We start from the raw sequence: 21,876 nt of genomic DNA on the forward strand, positions 1-21,876 counted from the left end.
TTAAAGGCTATTGTGGACACAATATTCTGGGTTTCTTTTTGCAACTTTTAGTATCCGGCCCATAGGCTTGGCATGTATATATATGTGTGTAAGCATGTATGTCTCCAATCGCGGCCTTGTCGGCCAACTGGTACTTTATTATTGGCTCGTCTACCTTTGTTTATATGGCTTATTGTTATTCAGGCCATGACTTTAACGGTACAGGCTTTGTATTTCAGATGTTGTGTTGCTCGGTCTGTTGGGCCCCAGTTTAGTTAGCTAGTATGTTTAGTGGACAACTCGATCGAATACAGTATCGAGCGCCAGTCGTGCCTCCCTTAGTTTGGGGCGTGACACTGACAATGTAAAAAATTCTTTTCTTTTCCTTTTAGTTTTTTATGTGTCGGGTTATAATGAAAGTCATTTTAAAATAAAAGATTTTTCGTGATAAAATTATTTTTAGGTGTTTGATTACCTTGAAAAATATTTTTTATCAAAAAGAATAGAGCAAACTTATCTCATCTATTGATGGAAATCATTTTTCTTACAACATTCTTGATTTTTTACTTCATATTACTTGTCCTTACTAATACTAGAATTAAATTTATACTAAATCATCCTTGATCTTTATATGGTTCAGCTTACCTCAAAAAAGGAACATAGATTTCAGACCAAAAAAATTTGCTTTTGACTATTACATTTTCATTTTATATAATGGTGTTTAATTGAAGCAAGATCTAAGAAAATAATACATTTGACACACTAATTAAACATGTGTACAATATATAAGAAATTTTTTTGAACGTTATGGCCTTACACATGTAATAATATTCTTTTAAGAAAGTGTCTTCAAAACTAAGATAGAAATATTAGAACTGCAGAGTTTACAAAGGAGTACAAAAAAGTGTCAATCTATTTTAAACAAATAAAAACAGATTTGTATCAAAATTTCTTCATTCCACGTTACCTTAATTATGTTTATTTTTCTGATTCTGGACAAGTGTAGAAAGGCTCAAATTTCAAGGGGTAATTTAATTTGTCTTGTAAACATGATGGGTGTTTTTTTTTTGGTTTAAAATAATTGTAATGGTTTTTGATTCAAAGTTTAACCTTATTAGCAGTATTTTTGTTTTCTCCACATGAATCAAAATCACAAGGCAGACTTCTACTATTATTTTAGGATTTGATTTTGGTCACGTTTTCCCGAGAGCGGAAAACCCAGTTGTTTGTCAAGGTTGAAGATTGGCATAAGATTTGTCCCACATCGACGCATTAACTTATCCGTTTGCTGTTTATATAGCCATTCACTACAACTGAAGGGCACGACCTTACTTGAACAGGATCTGTTCTATAGGCTCGTACCACTGTATCCTTGAGTTCTAAGGAGACGGAAAACCGAGTCTGGTTGATGAGGCGAGCCTATGAGGCTAGAGCGTGATTAACAGCTTTCCATGGTCACTTGTGGCCTAGGATGGTCTCATAGCTGTCTGACAGACTCCACATTTTACCAACTTTTTCCTTCTCCTATCTTTGGTTCCTCTTTCTCAACTTCCAGTTGTTTCAATTCACTTGCACCAAGTACACCAAATGATGTGCAAATATGAGGGTGAAATTCATGGTGTGAAAGCTGGGATCTTTTAACCATTGAGTTGCAAGGTGTAAAGATTGTGACTTTTCTTCATGGATGCTACACTTAAAACTAGACCAGTTTAACAAAATTGGCAGTGCCTATTCCAACAAACCCTCATTTGATCACTTTGATAGTGTTTGAAGACACTGATTCATCCCAACTCTAAAACAACAACCTTATTTTTTATTTGCTAGTACACTAAAGTGGCTCTTAATCTGAAACAGTTTGAGTACTTAAGTAACAAGATGGTTTATTGTCATGGAAAAACACCTGGGACAAAGCATTGTAAGTCGTAACCCGTAAGCGAATAAATTCTTATTCCTTATGAGATCAAAGAGCAAATTTAGTAATATGGCAAAATAGAGAAGTCTTGATCTTTGATATCACGAGCGTGTAATGGTGGTTTCTATCCGAAAGGCTAACTTGAAATTAATCCGAACTAGAAGTTTGTCACGTCGACCAAACAACTTCCCCTGTACATTATTTCTTGTTACTTTTCAACTCTCAAATAAAGTAGTGTTTAACATCGACACAAAGTGTCAAACATATGTAAATTGAGCAATGCTAATATTAAGTACTTTAATCCACGTCTAGCTATCACGTTGCAGTAAGACATTACGTTATTGCTTTGAATCTGCTTCATTTGACAAAGGAGGAGGAAGCTTCTAAACTTTATAATCAAATAACCGTTGCTTTGCACCAAATTGAATAATGTTGGCATATTACACCCAAGTGATGATACAAAGAATTTGTCCACATACCTAATACGGATGAACATAAAATAACAGCACAAACTGCACTCTTATTAGCGAGTTAGTGAGAGCCAAGCATCATCACATAAACAAGTGAGGAGAAACTGCCAACAACTGGATAATGGCATATGAAACCTCAGCATTTTGCTGGAAATACTGGGGGAAACATCCCTTCTTGAGAATGTATTGAAATTACAAAATACACACACAATAGTGAAGCACTAATTGCTTTACTTCTTCGACACACTAATTCATAACTCATATATCATCATCCTTGCAGCTTTGAAGCGGCAGCCTTGTCTAAAAACCAGACCAATTCTCATTCAGGTGAAACCATCTGCACGGGAAGCAAATCAGAACTTTCACTATCACATAGTGATTTATGCACTACATTTGCCTTCCCAGCACCTGCTACAACAAGAGCAATATTGGCGGATGAGTTTATTACAGGAAATGTAAATGTAATCCTTTCCGGTGGAGGTTTTGGAGATTCCTTGATGAAGGTGACCCACTTCTCTTTCTCATGGACACGAGGATGCTCGGGAAACAATGAAGCTACATGCCCATCGGGACCCATACCCAATAGCATTACATCAAATTTGGGAAATCCAGTAGCCTCAGAAATGTCTACAATCTTGCTCTTAACCAAATGTCTTAGACAAGTCTCATAATCATCTGTTGCACCCTCTGCTGATATTGCATCGTTTATGGCATACACATTGCCACTAGGAATAGGTATTTGCCCAAGAGAAAGAAGAGGTGAGCCTAAAAGCTTAGTAGATAGAATTAAGATGTGAAATGAGAGAAGTGATGAAGTAAAAAGAAGGGACGAAATGAGCTTAAAAGTTAAGTAGGTAGAATAAAGATGTAAAAGGAAAATGGTGATGAAGTAACAACTCATTCATCATTCTTAAAAAGATCAAACCGCTTAGGCAGTTTTGTATGTGATGCAAGTATCATGAACAATTGGTAATCTAATAGATGCCCTCATCAGTAGGGGTGGCTAATGGGCTGGTTGGGCTGAATTGGGCGGGTCAAGATGGATTAGGTCAATAAATGGGTCATTGACCAACCCCAGCCCAAAGTGTACTTGGGCTAAGATGGGTTGGGTCAAGATAGGGTAAACAATGGGTGATGGGGGGTGGGGATGGGTGGTGCAGAAAAAAAAAATTGAAAATACAAAAAAAAAATAAAAACTTTTATTTTAGGGGAAGGGGTTTTGCGGGAGTGGGGGGTAGGGGGTGCAGGAAAAAAAACAGAAAATTGAAAATATAAAAAAAAAGTGAATTTTTTTTTAGGGGGTGGGGTGGGGGGTTTGGTGGTGTAGAAAAAAAAAGAAACTGAAAATACCAAAAAAAGTAAAATTTGGGCAACTAAATAAATTTCTATATAAGTTGGGTTGAGATACCTTTTGTTTTGGGTGAGTTTCATGAGTTGTATTGGGCTGCTTAATGGGTCAGAATGGGCAATAAAATATAATGGGTTAACTTGGGCTCAACCCAAATTGACCCATGAGCTAAAATATTTGTAACACAACCCATTAATCTCTAAGCTGGTTGGGCGGGTTAGATGGGTTTGAGCTCAAATTGCCACCCCTACTCATCACCCATGCATCTCAAAATTTAATAAGAATTTGGTAATTTAGTTTGTAATCATCTTCATTTTAAATACTCTATAGCTTTGGAGCTGCTGGGACTGCCAGATAAGATGGCACATCTCAGAGCAAACTCATTTAACTTGCTAGAGTTACCGAAGAACCTTCACTAAAAGTGTATGGGCCAAGATTGAGGATATATTTCAAACTCGCTTAAATCATACTAAGCTGGAGTTAAGCAAAGCCAACATAAGTTCAATCTAAGCTTATCAGCAACTCTACATGGTATTGAGCACCGGCAATTTTACTCATTGAACTTCAAAACATGTCAATTTTGCTTAAGATGTTCAATTACTCTTCAGCTGATCCTGTAGATTTAACTCCCACTAAACTACTCTAGCAACAGAAATCTCAAAGCATTACCATTTAGTTTAAAGTAGGTAAGGTTACAATGGTAATGTTTGAAGTATTTTGCTAATACAACATTATTCATATTAAGTTCCACACAAAAGAGAGAAAAAGAAGAGGGACCTCAGATACTGTTTAGAAGTCATTGATAGAAGGGCTTCAAGGGTTGACACGTTCTTTATATCAGGAATTTATGGATATGCTCCGCAAGCAAAAGGTAAAATTTAATGATATATATTCTTGCTTCTCTTCTTTTTGTATAGCATACAGGTACTTTTTCAAATTCTTTATATGTTGCCCTTTTACATGGATCGCATAATGTTACTCCATGTACTCCAGAAATGTATTTAAAAGTTACTTGACATATCCAGCTCATCCAAACAATCAAGTTCATGAAATCTACGAACTTGTTTACCATTTGTTTTTTCTTTTGGGATGCATTATGAAGAGAGGATTTAAATAACCCCCCCTCCCCCCAAAAAGAAGGAGAAAACCCACGTAGGTAAATTTGCTTTTTTGGTTCATTGTAAAGAGCCTATTCAACTTACCGACCAAAAAAATAAAAAATAAAGAGACGATTTAAATGACAGCTCCCACTCCCTTAACATATAAAAATCCAAAGATATTTGGTGATGATAGAAGTTTAAAGATTTGATCTTGTTAAATAGTGTTGATTAATGGTCAATTTTGCACAATTACTTTGCACATGATTAATCAAGAGGCCCAAAAATAGCATCAAGTTACAAGCAACAAAAGTCAAATGGTAACATACCAAGGGGGTGAATAGGGGTATCAGTAACAAGGCGTAGGTTTGTTTAGCATGCCAAAGGCTTTTCCCCTACACAGCAGCGGGAAGTTCAACTTTCCCATAATTTACCAGAATGCTTTTGGCGAGCAATCATTTTTCCCCGTATGACAATTGGTTCTACCTTTCTCCTACTTTTGCAATATCCCATTACAATGCATATTTTTCCTTTAAGACTGAAAGTAACAATAGAAATAGTGTAATTCTCAAATGCAAACATGAGAAAGGAAGTAACCTACACCCTACCCCCTGCCCGAAACAATAGACGGAGAAAGGGGAAAACCGTCTTTCTTTACATTTCCATCTTTAACAAATATCGGCAACAACAGTGAAGCACTAATTGCTTTACTTCTTTGACGCACTAATTCGTAACTCATATATCATCATCCTTACAGCTTTGAAGCGGCAGCCTTGTCTAAATACCAAACCAATTCTCCTTCAGGTGAAACCATCTGCACGGGAAGCAAATCAGAACTTTCGCTATCACCTAGTGATTTATGCACGACATCTGCCTTCCCAGCACCTGCTACAACAAGAGCGATATTGGCGGATGAGTTTATTACAGGAAATGTAAATGTAATCTTTTTCGGTGGAGGTTTTGGAGATTCCTTGATGAAGATGCCCCACTTCTCTTTCTCATGGACAAGAGGAAGCCCGGGAAACAATGAAGCTACATGCCCATCGGGACCCATACCCAATAGCATTACATCAAATTTGGGAAATCCAGTAGCTTCAGAAATGTCTACAATCTTGCTCTTAACCAAATGTCTTAGACAAGTCTCATAATCATGTGTTGCACCCTCTGCTGATAATGCATTGTTTATGGCATACACATTGCCACTAGGAATAGGTATCTGCCCAAGAGAAAGAAGAGGTGAGCCTAAAAGCTTAGTAAATAGAATTAAGATGTGAAATGAGAGAAGTGATGAAGTAAAAAGAAGTGACGAAATGAGCTTAAAAGTTAAGTAGGTAGAATAAAGATGTAAAAGGAAAATAGTGATGAAGTAACAGCTCATTCATCATTCTTAAAAAGATCAAATCGCTTAGGTAGTTTTGTATGTGATGCAAGTATCATGAACAGTTGGTAATCTAATAGATGCTCTCATCAGTAGGGGTGACAAATGGGCGGGTTGGGCTGAATTTAGGCGGGTCAAGATGGGTTAGATTAATAAATGGGTCATTGTCCAACCCAACCCAAAGTATACTTGGGCTAAGATGGGTTGGGTCAAGATGGGCTAAACAATGAGTCATAACCCAACCCGCCCAACTTGACCCACGTTTTAGAACCATGCTCATCTTGCATAAAAAAAATTTGGGGGGTAGGGTGGGGTTGGGGCGGGTGGGTGATGTAGAAAAATGAAAAAAAAATAAAAATAAAAAAAAACATAATTTTTTTTTTGAAATACAAAAAAAAGTAAATTTTTTTTTTTAGGGCGAGGAGGGAGGGGGGAGGTGGTGTCGAAAAAAAAACAGAAAATAGAAAATACGAAAAAAAAAGTAAAAAAAAAATTTTGGGAGGGGGTTTTGGGGGGTGGATGGGGAGGGTAGGGGGTGGGTGGTGCAGACAAAAATAGAAAATTGAAAATACAAAAAAAAAAAGTAAAAATTTTTATTTTAGGGGAGGGGGGTTTTGCCGGGGTGGGGGTGGGTGGTGCAGAAAAAAAAATCCTGGATCCGCCTCAGCCGGAGTTGATGAATAGAAACCTTAATAACAAGAGAGTTTATTCTCTATCAATACTCAGATAGCCCCATAAAGTGCATTTCACCTCTGTTCAGATTACCCTTACATTCTCTATGTAGAAACTCAAACATTAATGCAACTCGTTGTTCAAATGTAAGGAAGCATTTGCACAATAAACCGATCATTTTCAGTCTATTGATCGGACAAACAAATGAAAGAAACATATATATACTACGAAAAAATATTTTAACAAAAAATAGAAGATATCACACATTGTGGCAGCGTTAGAATCAATATGTAGTAGAAAGACACAAATACCTTAGATAGAAAAGCATCATAAGCAAGCAAATAATTGCTATCAGGATGATCCTTTGGGACCACTCTCTCATCCACCCAGAAAATGCACCACTTCGACCAGTCTATTGAATTAATATATGGTGGCTCCACCAATTTCCTACACAATTGCAACAAACAGAAGCATTCAATTAACTTAAACACCAAAACCATCCAAAGAGATTAACAACGAGAAGAATAAATAATTACCTAAGAGACTTGATAAGTGAACCACCGGAAACAACAACAGTAAAAGAACCTCTCTCTTTGCAAAACTTCTCCGATAAATCAGCTATGTACTTCGCTAGAGACACGGCAAGTTGCTGTTCAGAATCAAACACTTCTACTTTCCCTTTACTTTTCCCTGTCACAGTCCCAGCCATTGATGATTTAGTTGTAAACTGAGATTTCGATGAGTTTGTACTCAATACTGAGATTCTCCTATGTGAGCGCGAGCAAAAAAGTGACTTGCCAATAATAGATGCAGAGGTCAATGGCAGAGATCGGCGGAGAGGAGAGAATCGGGTAGATGAGATGTGCAAGTTAGCAGAGAGAGCGCGAGAAGAATAGGCTAAGCGCACTGCGTACTCTATCATGTTATATAGGAATTGAGAGTGCGAAAAGACTGGTTCACCGGAGACTGTGAAAGAAAGAGCTTAACGTGCTGGAGCTTTTAGGGTAGGTGAGTATCTGGGGCGTGGCATTCGATGAAAGGGTAGGGATCAGTGACTGGCACGTGTACTACTGTTCATCATAATCGCTAATTATTACTCCATCATAATACTTACTCTTAATAATGGTAGTAGCAAGTTATCTCCTTCTGTATATGACTTTTTGTTATTCTGTTTTTTAATATCTCTTTTGGTGCTTATCAGATTCCTTTTGTTTAGGATTGTTATTCACATAGGTTTCTCTGTATCCTAGATTCTCTCTAAGTTATTACATTATTCACAGCTTTTATGTACTACACTTGGCTATATAAAGCTAACCTTATAATCAATATAACATAAGTTCTTCTTCTGCCTTTATCGCTCTTTATGGTATCAAAGCCCTGCTGCTCCAACGAGTTTGATCCTAATTTCTTTTTTTTAACCCATGCACTGCACGCACAAATGGCTCCAAGTTCTCCAATTGTTGTCAATGCCGATAATACCTCCGGTTCAAAGACTGTTGTCCAGTTCAATCCCCTTGCTCAACTTCCCATCAAACTTACTGGTAGCCATAACCTTTCACTATGGAAGGCTCAGGTGTCCATGCTTATGCGTGGATACAATCTCTTTGGTCACCTTGATGGATCGAAACCAACCCCCTCTCAGACTATCTCTGCAAATAACCAAGAAGTACCCAATCCTGATTTTCTTGCTTGGTTTCAGCAAGATTAGCTCATACAAAATGTTGTCTTGGCATCTGTAGACTCAACAATTGCTAGTACAGTTGCTTCTGCTGCCAATGCCAAAATGGCTTGGGATGCACTGTATATTGCTTATGCAAACAAGACCCAAACTCAAATCTTTAGTCTTCGAGACCGTCTAGCCCGCCTTTCCAAGGACTCTCGCCCTATTGCAGATTATCTTCATCAAGTTCTCTTACTATGTGATGAACTTACCACTGCTGGATCCCCCATTTTCAATGAAGAATTGGTTTTCAAGATTCTTACTGGACTTGGATTTGAATTCCGAGACCTTTCCGCTGCCATCCGAGCTCGAGATTCAACAATCTCATATGAAGAACTATATGAAAAGCTCCTTGATCATGAGCTTTTTCTTCATCATGAGGAAGCCAAAAGGACTCCTTCAGTCTTTCTCCTTCAATAACTGCTAATATTGATCAGGGGACTGCGTCAACTCCTACACGCCAGGGATCCAACAACAATCGGCGATCAAATGCGCCCAAAAACAACAATCTCAATCAACAAAGTCGCAATCAAGCATGGCGCAATAATCAGCAGCCCAAGCGCAACAATCAGCAACAACAACCTCCTAACAACAATATTTACTGCCAGCTTTGTGATGGTAGAGGACATACTGCTCATGTATGTCTGACACCGTCTCACAATCATTTTCAAGCTCGCGCTAATTATGTTGTACGCTTCCAAAATCAGCAAGCTCCGTGGATCATTGATAGTGGTGCAACACATCATGTTGCCTCGGACACTCAAAGTCTAGCCACTATGCAAGACTACCATGGTTCGGAAGATATAGTCACGGGCAATGGTAATACCATTCCAATCTCCCATACTGGTAATGTGAACATTAATGCATCAAATCACAAATTCTATCTCCAAAATGTTCTCTGCTCTCCAGCCATTAAAAACAATCTACTCTCTGTCTCTAAGTTTTGTCAAGACAATAACACCTCTATTGAATTCTTTTCTCGTGTTTATTTTGTGAAGGATCTGACTATGGGGGCGTCATTGGTTTGCGGATGGACTAGAAATGGGTTGTATGAGTGGCCACAGGGCGATGTTGAAGGTCCTCCCAAATGCAATGTTGTTGTCCCATATCACCTGTGGCATCGACGACTAGGCCACCCTAATCATCGTGCTCTAAATAAATTTCTGCTTGATTTTTCCATTCCAGTTTCTGATTCAAAAACTGGTACTATCTGTAATTGATGTTATTCCAATAAAAGCCATAGGATGCCTTTCTCAAAAACTTCTTAGCACAGTGATAAGAAATTACATTTAATTTATAGTGATTTGTGGGGACCGTCTCTGGTATTATCAATTGACAAAAAACGATACTACGTTTTATTTGTTGATCAATTTTCAAAATATATGTGGTTGTTCACGCTCAAAGCTAAAACAGAAGTTTTGAAAATCTTCCAAACCTTACATCCCCTGCTTGAAAGACATTTTCACACAAAAATATTATCCTTGTACACTGATGGTGGTGGTGAATTTCAAAAATTAGATTCCGATTTAAAAACACATGGAATTGAACACTTAGTGTCGCCCCCATACTCACCCCAACGGGTAGCCTTAGTTGAACGCCGATATCGGTATGTCACTGAGACAGCCCGCACCTTGTTACACCAAGCATCCTTACCTTCAACTTTTTGGAGTTATGCATGTCATCAAACAATTTATTTGACCAATAGGATAATTACACCAAATTTACAAAATAAATTACCTTTTGAAATTCTATCTCAAACAGTGCCTAATTACAATTCCATCAAAGTTTTTGGATGCTTATGCTATCCATGGCTTAAACCTTATTCTAGTAATAAACTAGAACCTCGATCTACATCATGTGCTTATTTAGGATTTTCTAATAAATTTTATAGCCATCAATGTTTTGATCCAGTTAATTCCAAAATATATGTATCCGGGGATGTAGTTTTTCTAGAAGACAATTTTCCTTTTCAAAATATTTTTTCAGATTTTAGAAGTAAGGATAATGTGGCTTGGGATAATATTTCTATTGAACAACCAGCCAAAGAGGATAATAATTCAACTTTAAATTCCTTTTATCAGCTTCCACCACCGGTGACTACATTGCCCATGGTCACTCAATGCCCACAAGCTATCACATCTGCTTCGATGGTGTCTCTCAACAATCAGGTAATATTCCTTCTCCTCATACCTCGACTCCTACTTCTCCACCTTCCACACAAGCTCCACAACAACAGAGAACTACTTCTCCTCCTTCAATCTTGGCACCTCAAGTTTTGCCCTCACAACCAATTATCACGTATCAAAGACAAGAAAGACCATCCACTCCTAGCCAAAATCTAGGTCCGTCCCACTCTACATCTGCTTCGGCACTACAATAGCCGCAAACAACTTCTTCCCCACCTCGACCAGAATTCTCTCAGCCTATTCAGTCAGACCCACCAACCCAAACCCAATCAAACCATCCAGCCACCAAAGTGCACCCGATGATCACTCGATCACAAACTACATCAATTTCTCACAACCACTACATCATCTCAAAAAATTCCCACAACCCATAAGCAAGCCAAGCTAATTCCCCACTAGAATTCAGCAATGCAAGCCGAATTTGATGCTCATGTTCGCAACCAGACTTGGGATTTGGTTCCATGTGACTCTTCCAAAAACTTAGTGGATTGTAAGTGGCTATTCCGAATTAAGTATAAACCTGACGGTTCTGTTGACAAGTATAAGGCTCGTTTGGTTGCCAAGGGATTTACTCAGTGTCCTGGACTTGATTACCATTCCACCTTCAGTCCAGTAGTCAAGCCTGCTACTGTGCGTCGTGTCCTAACTATAGCCACTCAACTTGATTAGCATGTTCATCAGCTGGATGTTAACAATCCTTCTTGTAAGGTAGTCTTGATCAAGAAGTTTATATGTGGCAGCCACCGGGATTTGAAAGTTCTGAGAATCCTACCCATGTATGTCGTCTTCAAAAGGCAATTTATGGCCTCAAGCAAGCTCCTCGTGCTTGGTATACTGAACTCAAAAACTATCTGTTTACTTTGTTTTTTTTTAAATCCCGATCTGATTCCTCGCTCTTCATTTTGCATAAATATGGGTTCACTGTGTACATTTTGGTCTATGTTGATGATATTTTAGTGACTGGTAATCACCAACGAGGTATTCATTGTATCATTGAGGCTCTCTCAAAATGTTTTTCACTGAAGGATTTAGGACCTCTACATTACTTTCTTGGTGTTGAGGTAATTCGTTCCTCTACTAGTCTCTTTCTCTCTAAAAAAAGTACACTATGTACCTACTTCATGAGGTTGCGATGGATAATTGCAAAGGTGTTTCTACACCCATGACATCTACTGTTGTTTTTGACCCCTCACCCGATGATCATCTAGTTGATGGTTCTTTTTACCGACGCATTATTGGTAAGCTTCATTACCTTTCTTTCACTCATCCCGATATAGCTTATGCTGTCAGCAAGTTGTCACAGGCTACGCATCAACCGCTTATGTCATATTGGGTTGCTCTTAAGCGGCTTCTCCGCTATCCCTTCTCCGCTATCTCCGTTCCACTACTTCATATACTGTACACATTGCCAAAGAGAGTGACCATATACTGCTTGCTTACTCTAATTCAGACTGGGCGGGAAATCCTCATGATCGCACCTCCACCACTGGTTATGTTATCTATCTTGGTCGTTTTCCTATTTCATGGTCTTCGAAGAAGCAACATTCAGTTTCTCGTTCTTCTACAGAGGCTGAATATCGGGCAGTTGCAGTTGCTGTTTCCGAGACTAATTGGCTCACCCATCTTCTTCAAGAGCTTCAGTTTCCTTTAACTGTTGTTTCGAGAGTTCTCTGTGACAATGTCAGCACCACTTATATTTGTATCAATCCTGCTTTCCATAGCCGCATGAAGCATGTGGTTATCGACTTCCACTTTGTCCGTGAGTAGGTTTAGCACAAACAGCTTGAAGTTACCCCATTTACATGTTGCGGATCAAGTTGCGAATCTTCTTACAAAGCCTCTTCCACAAGCAGTTTTCAATAAACATTTTTCCAAGTTGGGCGTCGTAGACCTCGATGCCAACTTGCGGGGGCGTAGTAACGGCAGTAGCAAGTTATCTCCTTCTGTATAGGACTTTGTTATTTTGTTTTTTAATATCTCTTTTGGTGCTTATCAGATTCCTTTTGTTTAGGATTGTTATTCACATAGGTTTCTCTATATCCTAGATTCTCTCTGAGTTGTTACATTATTCACAACTTTTATGTACTACACTTGGCTATATAAAGCTAACCTTATAATCAATATAACATAAGTTCTTCTTCTGCCTTTATTGCTCTTTAACTCTTTCTTCTCTCTTTTCTCTACAGTTAATTTCCCTACAAACAACAAGTTGCTGTCTTTTCTTCTTTTTCGTTCATAACTTGTTGATCGTTATTTAAAATTTGTTGATTGTGTTCTCTCTATTCATTTTTAATTTATTTGGTATGATGATAATATAAGTTGAGCTTAAATGAGGAAGTGGGGATTCATAATGCCGACCCCAACTTGTTTAAGACTTAGGCATATTTGTTGTAGTTTATGTTCCCTCTAATAGAGGAAGACTTTAATTCTGGAAAGCTTTCACATTGCTAAAACAGTTTCTTAGGACGGTACATGGCACGACTCAAGTCATTCATGTGCCTGCTAAATAAATAATATTTACTCCCTCAGTCACATTCTATGTGACATACTTTCATTTTTAGTTTGTCCCAAAAAATGGCACCTTTACATATTTAGAAAACATTTTAACATTTCTTTAAACTCCATGTCCGATCAAACGGTACCACATAAATTGGGACGGAGGAAGTATTTATTTTTTACTTTATATTCTCACACTTCATATTAACAGGGACCACCAGATCATTTTAGTCCTCGCTGATCCATTAGCAGGATTATCTTATTTAGTGTCTTAACCCAAGACATTTTGGTACATTATGTGTTTACACTATGGGCACAACTTGCATTCTCTGATACCACTGGCTTCAACTCCTAACAGAACTACTTTCTCATCTGATTTTTTCATATGGTTCATCCGGAGTAATAGAATTGATGAATGGAAAACTTAATAACAACAGAGTTTATTCTCCATCAATACTTAGATATCCTCATAAAGTGCATTTCACCTCTGTTCAGATTACCCTTACATTCTGTGTGTAGAAACTCAGACATTAATGCATCTCGTTGTTCAAATGTAAGGAAGCATTTGCACAATAAACCGATCATTTTCAGTCCATTAATCGGACAAACAAATGAAAGAAGCATATATATATATATATATACTACAAAAAATTGTTTTAACAAAAAATTGAAGATATCACACACAGTGGCAGCGTTAGAATCAATATGTATTAGAAATACACAAATACCTTGGATAGAAAAGCATTATAAGCAAGCAAATAATTGCTATCAGGATGATCCTTTGGGCCCACTCTCTCATCCACCCAGAAAACATGCCACTTCGACCAGTCTATTGAATCAATATATGGTGGCTCCATCAATTTCCTGCACAATTGCAACAAATACAAGCATTCAATTAACTTAAACACCAAAACCATCCCAAAGAGATTAACAACGAGAAGAATAAACAATTACCCAAGAGACTTGATAAGTGAACCACCGGAAACAACAACAGAAAAAGAACCTCTCTCTTTGCAAAACTTCTCCGATAAATCAGCTGTGTACTTCGCTAGAGACACGGCACGTTCCTCTTCAATATCAAACACTTCAACTTTCCCTTTACTTTTACCTATCACAGTCTCAGCCACTGATGATTTAGTTCTAAACTGAGATCTCGGGGAGTTTCTACTCAATACTGAGATTCTCCTATGTGAGCGCGAGCAAAAAAGTGGCTTGCCAATTATAGATGTAGATGTCAACGGCAGAGATTGGCGGAGAGGAGAGAATTGGGTAGGTGATATGTGCAAGTTAGCAGAGAGAGCGCGAGAAGAAGAGTCTAACCGTAGTGTGCACTCTGTCATCTTATATAGGGACGGAGAGTGAGAAAAGACTGGTCCAACGGCGACTGCGAAAGAAAGAGCTTAACGTGCTGGAGCTTTTATGGTAGGTGAGAACCTAGGGCGTGGCATTCAATGAAAGGGCAGGGATCACTGACAGACATGTGTGCTGTAGTCGTTACTAGCATTATTTTTTTTGTTTGTAAATAAGTAACTTTATTACCAAGGCAAAATATGTACAATTATAACAAAAATCCCTTAGATGGTACCAATCTACCTCCAGAAACCTGCTAAACATTTATCTACTATCCCCTCATCGCTTATTATTATCTATTCAATACTAAGAAAATCTTCAGAGTCATTACTACTAAAATATCAATATTATCCTCCTCCAGGACAATTTTCAGGGATAGAAATTTATGGATTCCAGTTGCTTTGTAATCTTCTTATTGTGGCTCCCTCGACAGTGTATATCTTGCATTATTAGCCTGCTAAGATTATCAACAGTTATGACTAGCATTATTTAATACAAAATTAATAAATATAAGTCATAAGATACTCTATATTTAATGGAATATAAAAATTAAGAAATATAAGTCATAAGATACTCTATATTTAATGGAATATACTTTTATTTTAATTATTATAAATTAATATAATTTGATGTAACTATTGAATAGGTAAATTTTCAGTAGAAGCTCTTCAAAAAAAGTACCTCAGCGTTCTTATTTGAGAATGATTCTTAAAATTACAAAAAGTTACTGAAGATATTACAAAAGTAGTATAAGCATTGATCAAACTAAAGATACTTATAAGTAAAAAGTTTAAAAATTATAAATGACTAACTTATGATTTTTTGTATGATTGGCTTATAAATACTTTAATTATAATATGCATATAATAAGCCAAAAAGTGCTTATAAGTTGGTTAAACTAACTTTTAATGTACACATATAATAGAGGATTGCGAAAAAAATTAGGCAAAATACATATTTTACCCATCGATCTTGTACTCAAATCTCTTTTACACACCTGTTAAATACGAGAATAATATTACACACCAAAACTTTTAAAAGTGTGTCAATTACACACCTCTTTTTCCATGTGTCACACGCGTGTATTACACATAAAAGAGGTGCGTGAAAACTACAAAATTCATCTGAAATTAAGTTTTTTTATTTTTTCCTTTTTAACTATTTTCTTTCCAAATTAAAGAAAAAAATAACTCATGTCTTCTTCCCCAACCAACACTCCAGCGTTCTCTACCCCCACACCCTTCGTCTTCTTCCCCAACCTCCATCCTAGTTTTGTCTATTCCTCATATTTCATATCTTCAACCCCCATGACTAAGAAGAAAAAGAAAAAGAAGAAGAAAAGAGGAGCTATTGGGTCTTGTAAAAATACCATTATTGACCATTTGAAAAAGCTTGAAAATTTAATCGGGTCTTGTTGATTTTGGTATTCCATGACCTAGAAAATTAGTTTGAATTCGTGATTATTGTTGAATAAAAATTTACTTAGGAGATTAATTTTGATAAAATTTAAAAAACGCCATTAACAAGTTTGAAGCTTTGGGTTTGAGCTTGATTTTGAATTTTCTACAAGGATTTGTGATGGATGTTGTTAAAACTTGTTGAAAATCGGGCAAAGAGTTGAATTTATAGTTGGATAAGAATGTGCTTGTAGTGGAAGGGTTGGTGGTAGTATGGGGTGGTGGAGAAGATGATGGGGTTGGGGAGATTAGGAGGGGGTGGGGCTTTTTCGGTATTTTTTTCTTTGGGAAGATGAGGAGTGGGCGTGGGGGGCAGGGTTTTTTTCAGTTTTTTTTTTCCGATTTATGACACGTGTCAGACGCTGATTAGCGCGTGTAATAACAATCTTTAAGCAGATGTGGTCAAACACCGAAGTGGTGTGTAATTGACACACCTTTAAAAATTTTGGTGTGTAATATTATTCCTGTCTTTAACAGGTGTATACGAGGGATTTGGGGACAAAGTCGATGGGTAAAGTATGTATTTTGCCAAAAAATTACAAAGAAATATTGGGATTTCAAGTTTGCCTCTTTCCTACACAAGGAAGGATATATATACAAAAAGATACAGAGCAATCTTAAATTAGATACAATTCTTTATATGAAAAACTACAGCTATAAGACTCTTTTATAAAGCATATCTTTCTATACCAAATATACCAAGAAATAAAAAGAAAAATAAAATATTGCACAATATTTTCTGAATTACCCCCCTCCCTCCCAAGTTGGAGCATGATGATGGAAAATGCCCAACTTGCAGAGTAGGAATTCAAATCGATCCTTTTCCAAAGCTTTTGAAAACACATCAGCAGGTTGCATAGAGGATTTCACAAAGGCAATCTGAATATTTCCAATTTAAATCTCATCACGAATGAAATGACAATCCACTTCAATGTGATTCATTCTTTCATGATAAACGTGATTAGCAGCAATATGCAAAGCTGATTGGCTGTCATAATGCAAACGTGTAGGATCAGAATGATTAACACCAAGTGAAGCCGACAGCCCCTTTAACCATTTAAGTTCGCAAACCGTAATGGTCATAGAGCGGTATTCAGCTCCGACAAATGAATGAGACATTATGTGTTGCTTCTTAGTTTTTCAAGAAATATGTGAATTTTCCAAGAGAACAAAATATCCGGTCAAGGAATGTCGAGTCAATGGACAACCAGCCCAATATGAGTCATATAAGCATACAATCGCAAATCACAATTGGCTCTAAGCAGAATACCTGGACCAGGACTCCACTTCAAATAACACACAACCCTCATTGTTGCATCTAAATATTTTTTCTTCGGATGTTGCATAAATTGAGCTAGAATATGCACTCGATATGATAATTCAGGGTTAGTAATTGTCAAGTAAATAAGCCGCCCAACCAGTCGTCGAAACTGGCTGGGATCATCAGTGTCATCTCCCGTAGCTAGAGCTAGCTTGTTTGTTCAAGATGAGTATTGGCTGGTTTAGCAGCAGGCAAACCAGCCTTAGATATAATATCCAAATCATACTTACGTTGACACAAGAAAATACCATCTGGATTGCGTGCCACTTCAATACCAAGAAAGTATTTCAATCTCCCCAGGTCCTTTATATGAAAACATCTATTCAAATAATCTTTGAATTTTTGTATTGATGTCTTATCATTAACAGAAATAATGAGATCATCCACATAGATGAGAATATTTAATTGAACCGAACCATCTCGAAATGTGAATAAAGAGTAATCTGAACAAGATTGTTTGAATCCATACCCTTTTAACGAAGCAGCTAGTTTAGCAAACCAGTATCGAGGTGCTTGTCGCAATTCATATAGTGATTTTTGAAGGTGACACACCTTACCTAGTGTTGGAGAAACGAAGACATGAGGCATTTTCATGTATACCTCTTCGTCTAAGTCTCCGTAGAGGCATGCATTTTGTATATCTATTGTCCATGTAGTATTCTCTTTTATGTATTTCATAGTCTATCTCCAGCATTCCTTTTTATTGCATATGCATATGTACTCGGTTCATGTCCTGTGGTTTTTATCCCCTTCATTCCCTATGAACTTCGACTACCAACTTGCACTGCAAATCTCATGGGAGTCCCATTTTCTCCCTTAGTTCGAGTCATCGACATCACACGTTCTTGTTGAATAATCCTTGAGTAGAATCCGTTCAAATTCGGCAACGATTCTCGACTTAGTATATTGGAACGCACTATTCTTTTTCACGTTTTGTTTCTAGTTCTGCAGTGAGATTGCATTTTCATCCACCACATCTACAAATTGGAATCTGATCATAGTTGGTCAGTTTATCCCAAATCATCTTGAGTGGACCATAACATGCAACTATGTTCTGCCCATCTTGCTTGCAATTTGCAAGATCTAATTTCAATTGTTGCACTCTAGCACCATTTTCAACAGAGAGTCGCTGCTTAATATTCTCCCACAAGTCTTTCACATTCTCCATTTGAGATATGGTTGAGTGAAGCTTGGGTTCGATAATATGTTGAAAATCTAGGAAACCAACATTGAATTTACAGTCCACCGATCTTCAATATCGGTAGAATCTTTTTCTGGTTGTTTAACAATTTCATCAATGAACCCATATTTTTTCTTGGACCTGATAGCAGTCCGAACGGCTAACGCTCATTCATAATAGTTTTCCTCTCCGCACTTGGGTAATAATATTACCCATGTTATCATCTGAATTCAGTATATACAGGCTCGTAGTTTTCTTGTTAGAACTAGAGGTTTCTTCTTCTTTAGGAGCCATGGCTCTGATACCATGAAAAAACTACAAGAAAAATTGGGGTTTCAAGGCAGCCTCTTTCATTCACAAGGAAGGATATATATACAAAAAGATACCGAACAATCCTAAATTAGATACAATTCTTTATATGGAAAACTACAACTATAAGACTCTTTTACCAGACATATTTTTCTATACCAATATACCAAGAAATAAGAAAGAAAAATAAAATATTGCACAATATTTTCCCAATAGATTGCGATGCCCAAACTACAAAAAAAGCAAGTGTAACTATATCTGAAGTTCTACAGCCTAATTTGTGACGTTTAAATGTACATGGAGGTGAACCTATTTTTAAGATCTATGCATGCAGACATTAAATGAAATTTACGCTTAGATTTAACACACGTATAGGATGTCGTTTCCCTCGATGAGAAAACTCCTAAACCCTAAAAATCACCAATATAAGCTTCCTGAAGGAAAAAAAAGGCTGCAACCCCATCGCGGAAGTTCCAGTTATGGGAGAGATAAGATGCAGATCTTCGCGAAAACCCTAACGGGGAAGACCATCACCCTTGAAGTCGAATCCAGCGATACCATCGACAATGTCAAGGCCAAGATTCAGGACAAGGAAGGTAATTCACCTGTTAAAGTTTCTATTTTCTTAAGTTTAATTGCTTCTCATATTTGAGCTCTGGAAATGAAATGGTATCCAAATGAAATTAAATCAATTTAGCAATAGTGGGCATCTCTTATATGAATTCATGGGCTCGTTTCTAGGTATTCCACCGGACCAGCAGCGATTGATCTTTGCTGGTAAACAGCTTGAAGATGGGCGTACACTGGCTGATTATAATATCCAAAAAGGTTTGTGTTCGATAAAAAGTTTGCAATATAAGCAATTGTTTTATTGTTAGCTTGTTTTTTTAGTTAATATCTTTTGTATAAAACAGAGTCGACTCTGCATCTTGTCCTGAGGCTCCGTGGAGGGAATCATTGAACCGTCTCTTATGGCCTTGGCCAGGAAATACAACCAGGATAAGATGATTTGCCGCAAGTAAGTTCTCCGCTGAACAACGCAGCTTTGAGTTTCATTTACTTATCTCGATCATTTGCTGAACTCTACATGTCAGGAATCGAAACTGTTAAGTATATGTATTGGTTCTTTATGTTCCTTTAGAGCCCAGTGAAAGTAAATGCTTTCAGAAGATGTAATATTTTCACTTAAACATCAACTCTTTAAGATGGCCAGTAAGCTTGGATGCCATTTGTGTGTCATTGTCCTAACTTGCTCCTGATAGTGAATATAAACTTTTATCATGGGGATGAAATGGAATAATGTTGAAAGATGGTGTTTTGAAGCTGTGGGTGGGGTTTAGTCCAAAAAACCTCTGTGGTGGAGCTGCACCCTGAATGCGAAACTAACATTATTAAAGCTGCTTCGTGCTTAGCTGAAGGAAAAGTTAAGGTTCTTAGAGGGTATCTGATGTATAAAAAACTACCAAATATTATCTACCTATGAACCCTGTTTCTAGATCTTCCACTATAGCTGTTCTATTACACTCATTTATGTTTTACCATTTATATAGATATGATACAAAGTTAGCATGAGAAGACATTTGCTAGAATATAGTGTAATTTTATTTTGAAATGGTAATATGGTGTACATTTGTCGTTCACTCAAGAAAATGTTGACAGGTTAGTTCTCACTTTTGTCATTGTTAAAGGAAAGTTTTACAGAGTAGTGGCTTGACTGATCATGTTGTATGGGGCGGACTGTTGGCCAGTCAAGACTTCTCATGTTCAGAAGCTAAAAGTTGCGGAGGCGAGGATGCTGAAATGGACGTGTGGTCATACTAGGAGGGATAGGATTAGGAATGGAGATGTTCAAGACTGATCTATCAATGGAAAGATCTCCATGTGTGGCGTGATAAGGAATCCTAGAAAAGATCGATTGAGACTCCCTCTGAGGAGGCGTGAGAGATTGGCTATAACAGGTTTAAGGATGGGGCGTGGTAGACCAAAGAAATATTGGGGAGAGGTGATCAGACAGGACATGACACATCTTCAACTTATCGAGGACATAATCCTCGATAGGAGGGTGTGGAGGTCGAAGATTAGGGTTGTAAGTTAGTTGGTAGTCGAGCGTATTTTCTTTCCAAACCCGTACTTCCTTCCCTAGTTGTAGTACTAGTGTTATTCTTGTGTTCCCTATTTTTAGATCGATATTATTACTTGATGTTTCCTTTGCTTCATTTTTATTTTTTCTTGTTGTCACTATTTCGTTTTTCGAAGTTCTTTGTCATTATTGTTGTGATTTTACTTTATTGAGCCTAGGGTCTTCCAGAGACAGCCTCTCTATCTTCACAAGGTAGGGGTAAGGACTGCGTACATACTACCCTCCCCAGACCCCACTTATGAGGATATACTGGGTATGTTGTTATATCATTTGATGGCTCAATGATTATTGCACATAAATTTTGAGTGCTCGCCAAGGTCCTTTCCATCTAGTGCTTTGCTTTTATGTTTGCAGTGGTGAAATAGAAATGTGCATGTGGAGTTGTGTTTTTTATGCCATCCATTTATCCAGCACTCTGGTGTATACTCATGTTTTCGCTACAGGTGCTATGCCCGTCTGCATCCTCATGCCGTAAACTGCAGGAAGAAGAAATGTGGCCATAGCAACCAGGTATCTTCTTGAGTTTCTGCAACATTTTCTATCATGTATGTTCAACTTGAGTCTCCATACATTTGATGATTTCTTTCGTTACTTGCTTTGCAGTTGAGGCCAAAGAAGAAGATCAAGTAAACAGGAGGTTGCATTTGCTGTCTAGATGCTATGCCAATTGCATGATTTTGTAGTTCTTTGCTTAGCTCACATTTTGGTGGCTCTATTGTTGTCTGTTTAACTGCAGCACACATTTGTTTCAACTTCAGTTTCATTTACAAAAAGAATTTAGTGCTCATTTTGAGTTTGGTATGATTATGAGCCGTGTTTTTATTTGTTATCTTCTGTGGCCCTGTTTCTGTTCTTACCAGT

The 21,876-nt window shown here is 37.5% G+C and overlaps 2 protein-coding genes and 3 pseudogenes across 2 annotated transcripts; 2 read left to right on the plus strand and 3 right to left on the minus strand.

The window, feature by feature from the left end:
- Positions 1-1,301: 1,301 nt before the first annotated feature.
- On the plus strand, positions 1,302-1,476 carry LOC142182439 (small nucleolar RNA U3; annotated as a pseudogene).
- A 1,138-nt stretch (positions 1,477-2,614) lies between these two features.
- LOC142182099 (putative 6-phosphogluconolactonase 4, chloroplastic) lies at positions 2,615-5,545 on the minus strand (annotated as a pseudogene).
- Positions 5,461-7,937, minus strand: LOC107768136 (putative 6-phosphogluconolactonase 4, chloroplastic). The gene is made up of 4 exons (XM_016587239.2): positions 7,928-7,937; positions 7,393-7,822; positions 7,168-7,303; positions 5,461-6,022 (listed from the first exon to the last, which is right to left on the minus strand). The coding sequence occupies exons 1-4, from the start codon at positions 7,935-7,937 to the stop codon at positions 5,558-5,560; spliced, it is 1,041 nt and encodes a 346-aa protein (XP_016442725.2). The 3' UTR covers positions 5,461-5,557.
- A 6,031-nt stretch (positions 7,938-13,968) lies between these two features.
- LOC107768137 (6-phosphogluconolactonase 3, chloroplastic-like) lies at positions 13,969-14,598 on the minus strand. Its single transcript, XM_016587241.1, has 2 exons — positions 14,213-14,598; positions 13,969-14,122 (listed from the first exon to the last, which is right to left on the minus strand). Exons 1-2 carry the CDS (start codon positions 14,596-14,598, stop codon positions 13,969-13,971), a joined length of 540 nt encoding a protein of 179 aa, XP_016442727.1.
- A 4,668-nt stretch (positions 14,599-19,266) lies between these two features.
- Positions 19,267-21,816, plus strand: LOC107810860 (ubiquitin-ribosomal protein eL40 fusion protein-like; annotated as a pseudogene).
- Positions 21,817-21,876: the final 60 nt, after the last annotated feature.

The sequence above is a fragment of the Nicotiana tabacum genome, chromosome 6 (genome assembly GCF_000715075.1).
Source record: "Nicotiana tabacum cultivar K326 chromosome 6, ASM71507v2, whole genome shotgun sequence".
Taxonomy (NCBI): domain Eukaryota; kingdom Viridiplantae; phylum Streptophyta; class Magnoliopsida; order Solanales; family Solanaceae; genus Nicotiana; species Nicotiana tabacum.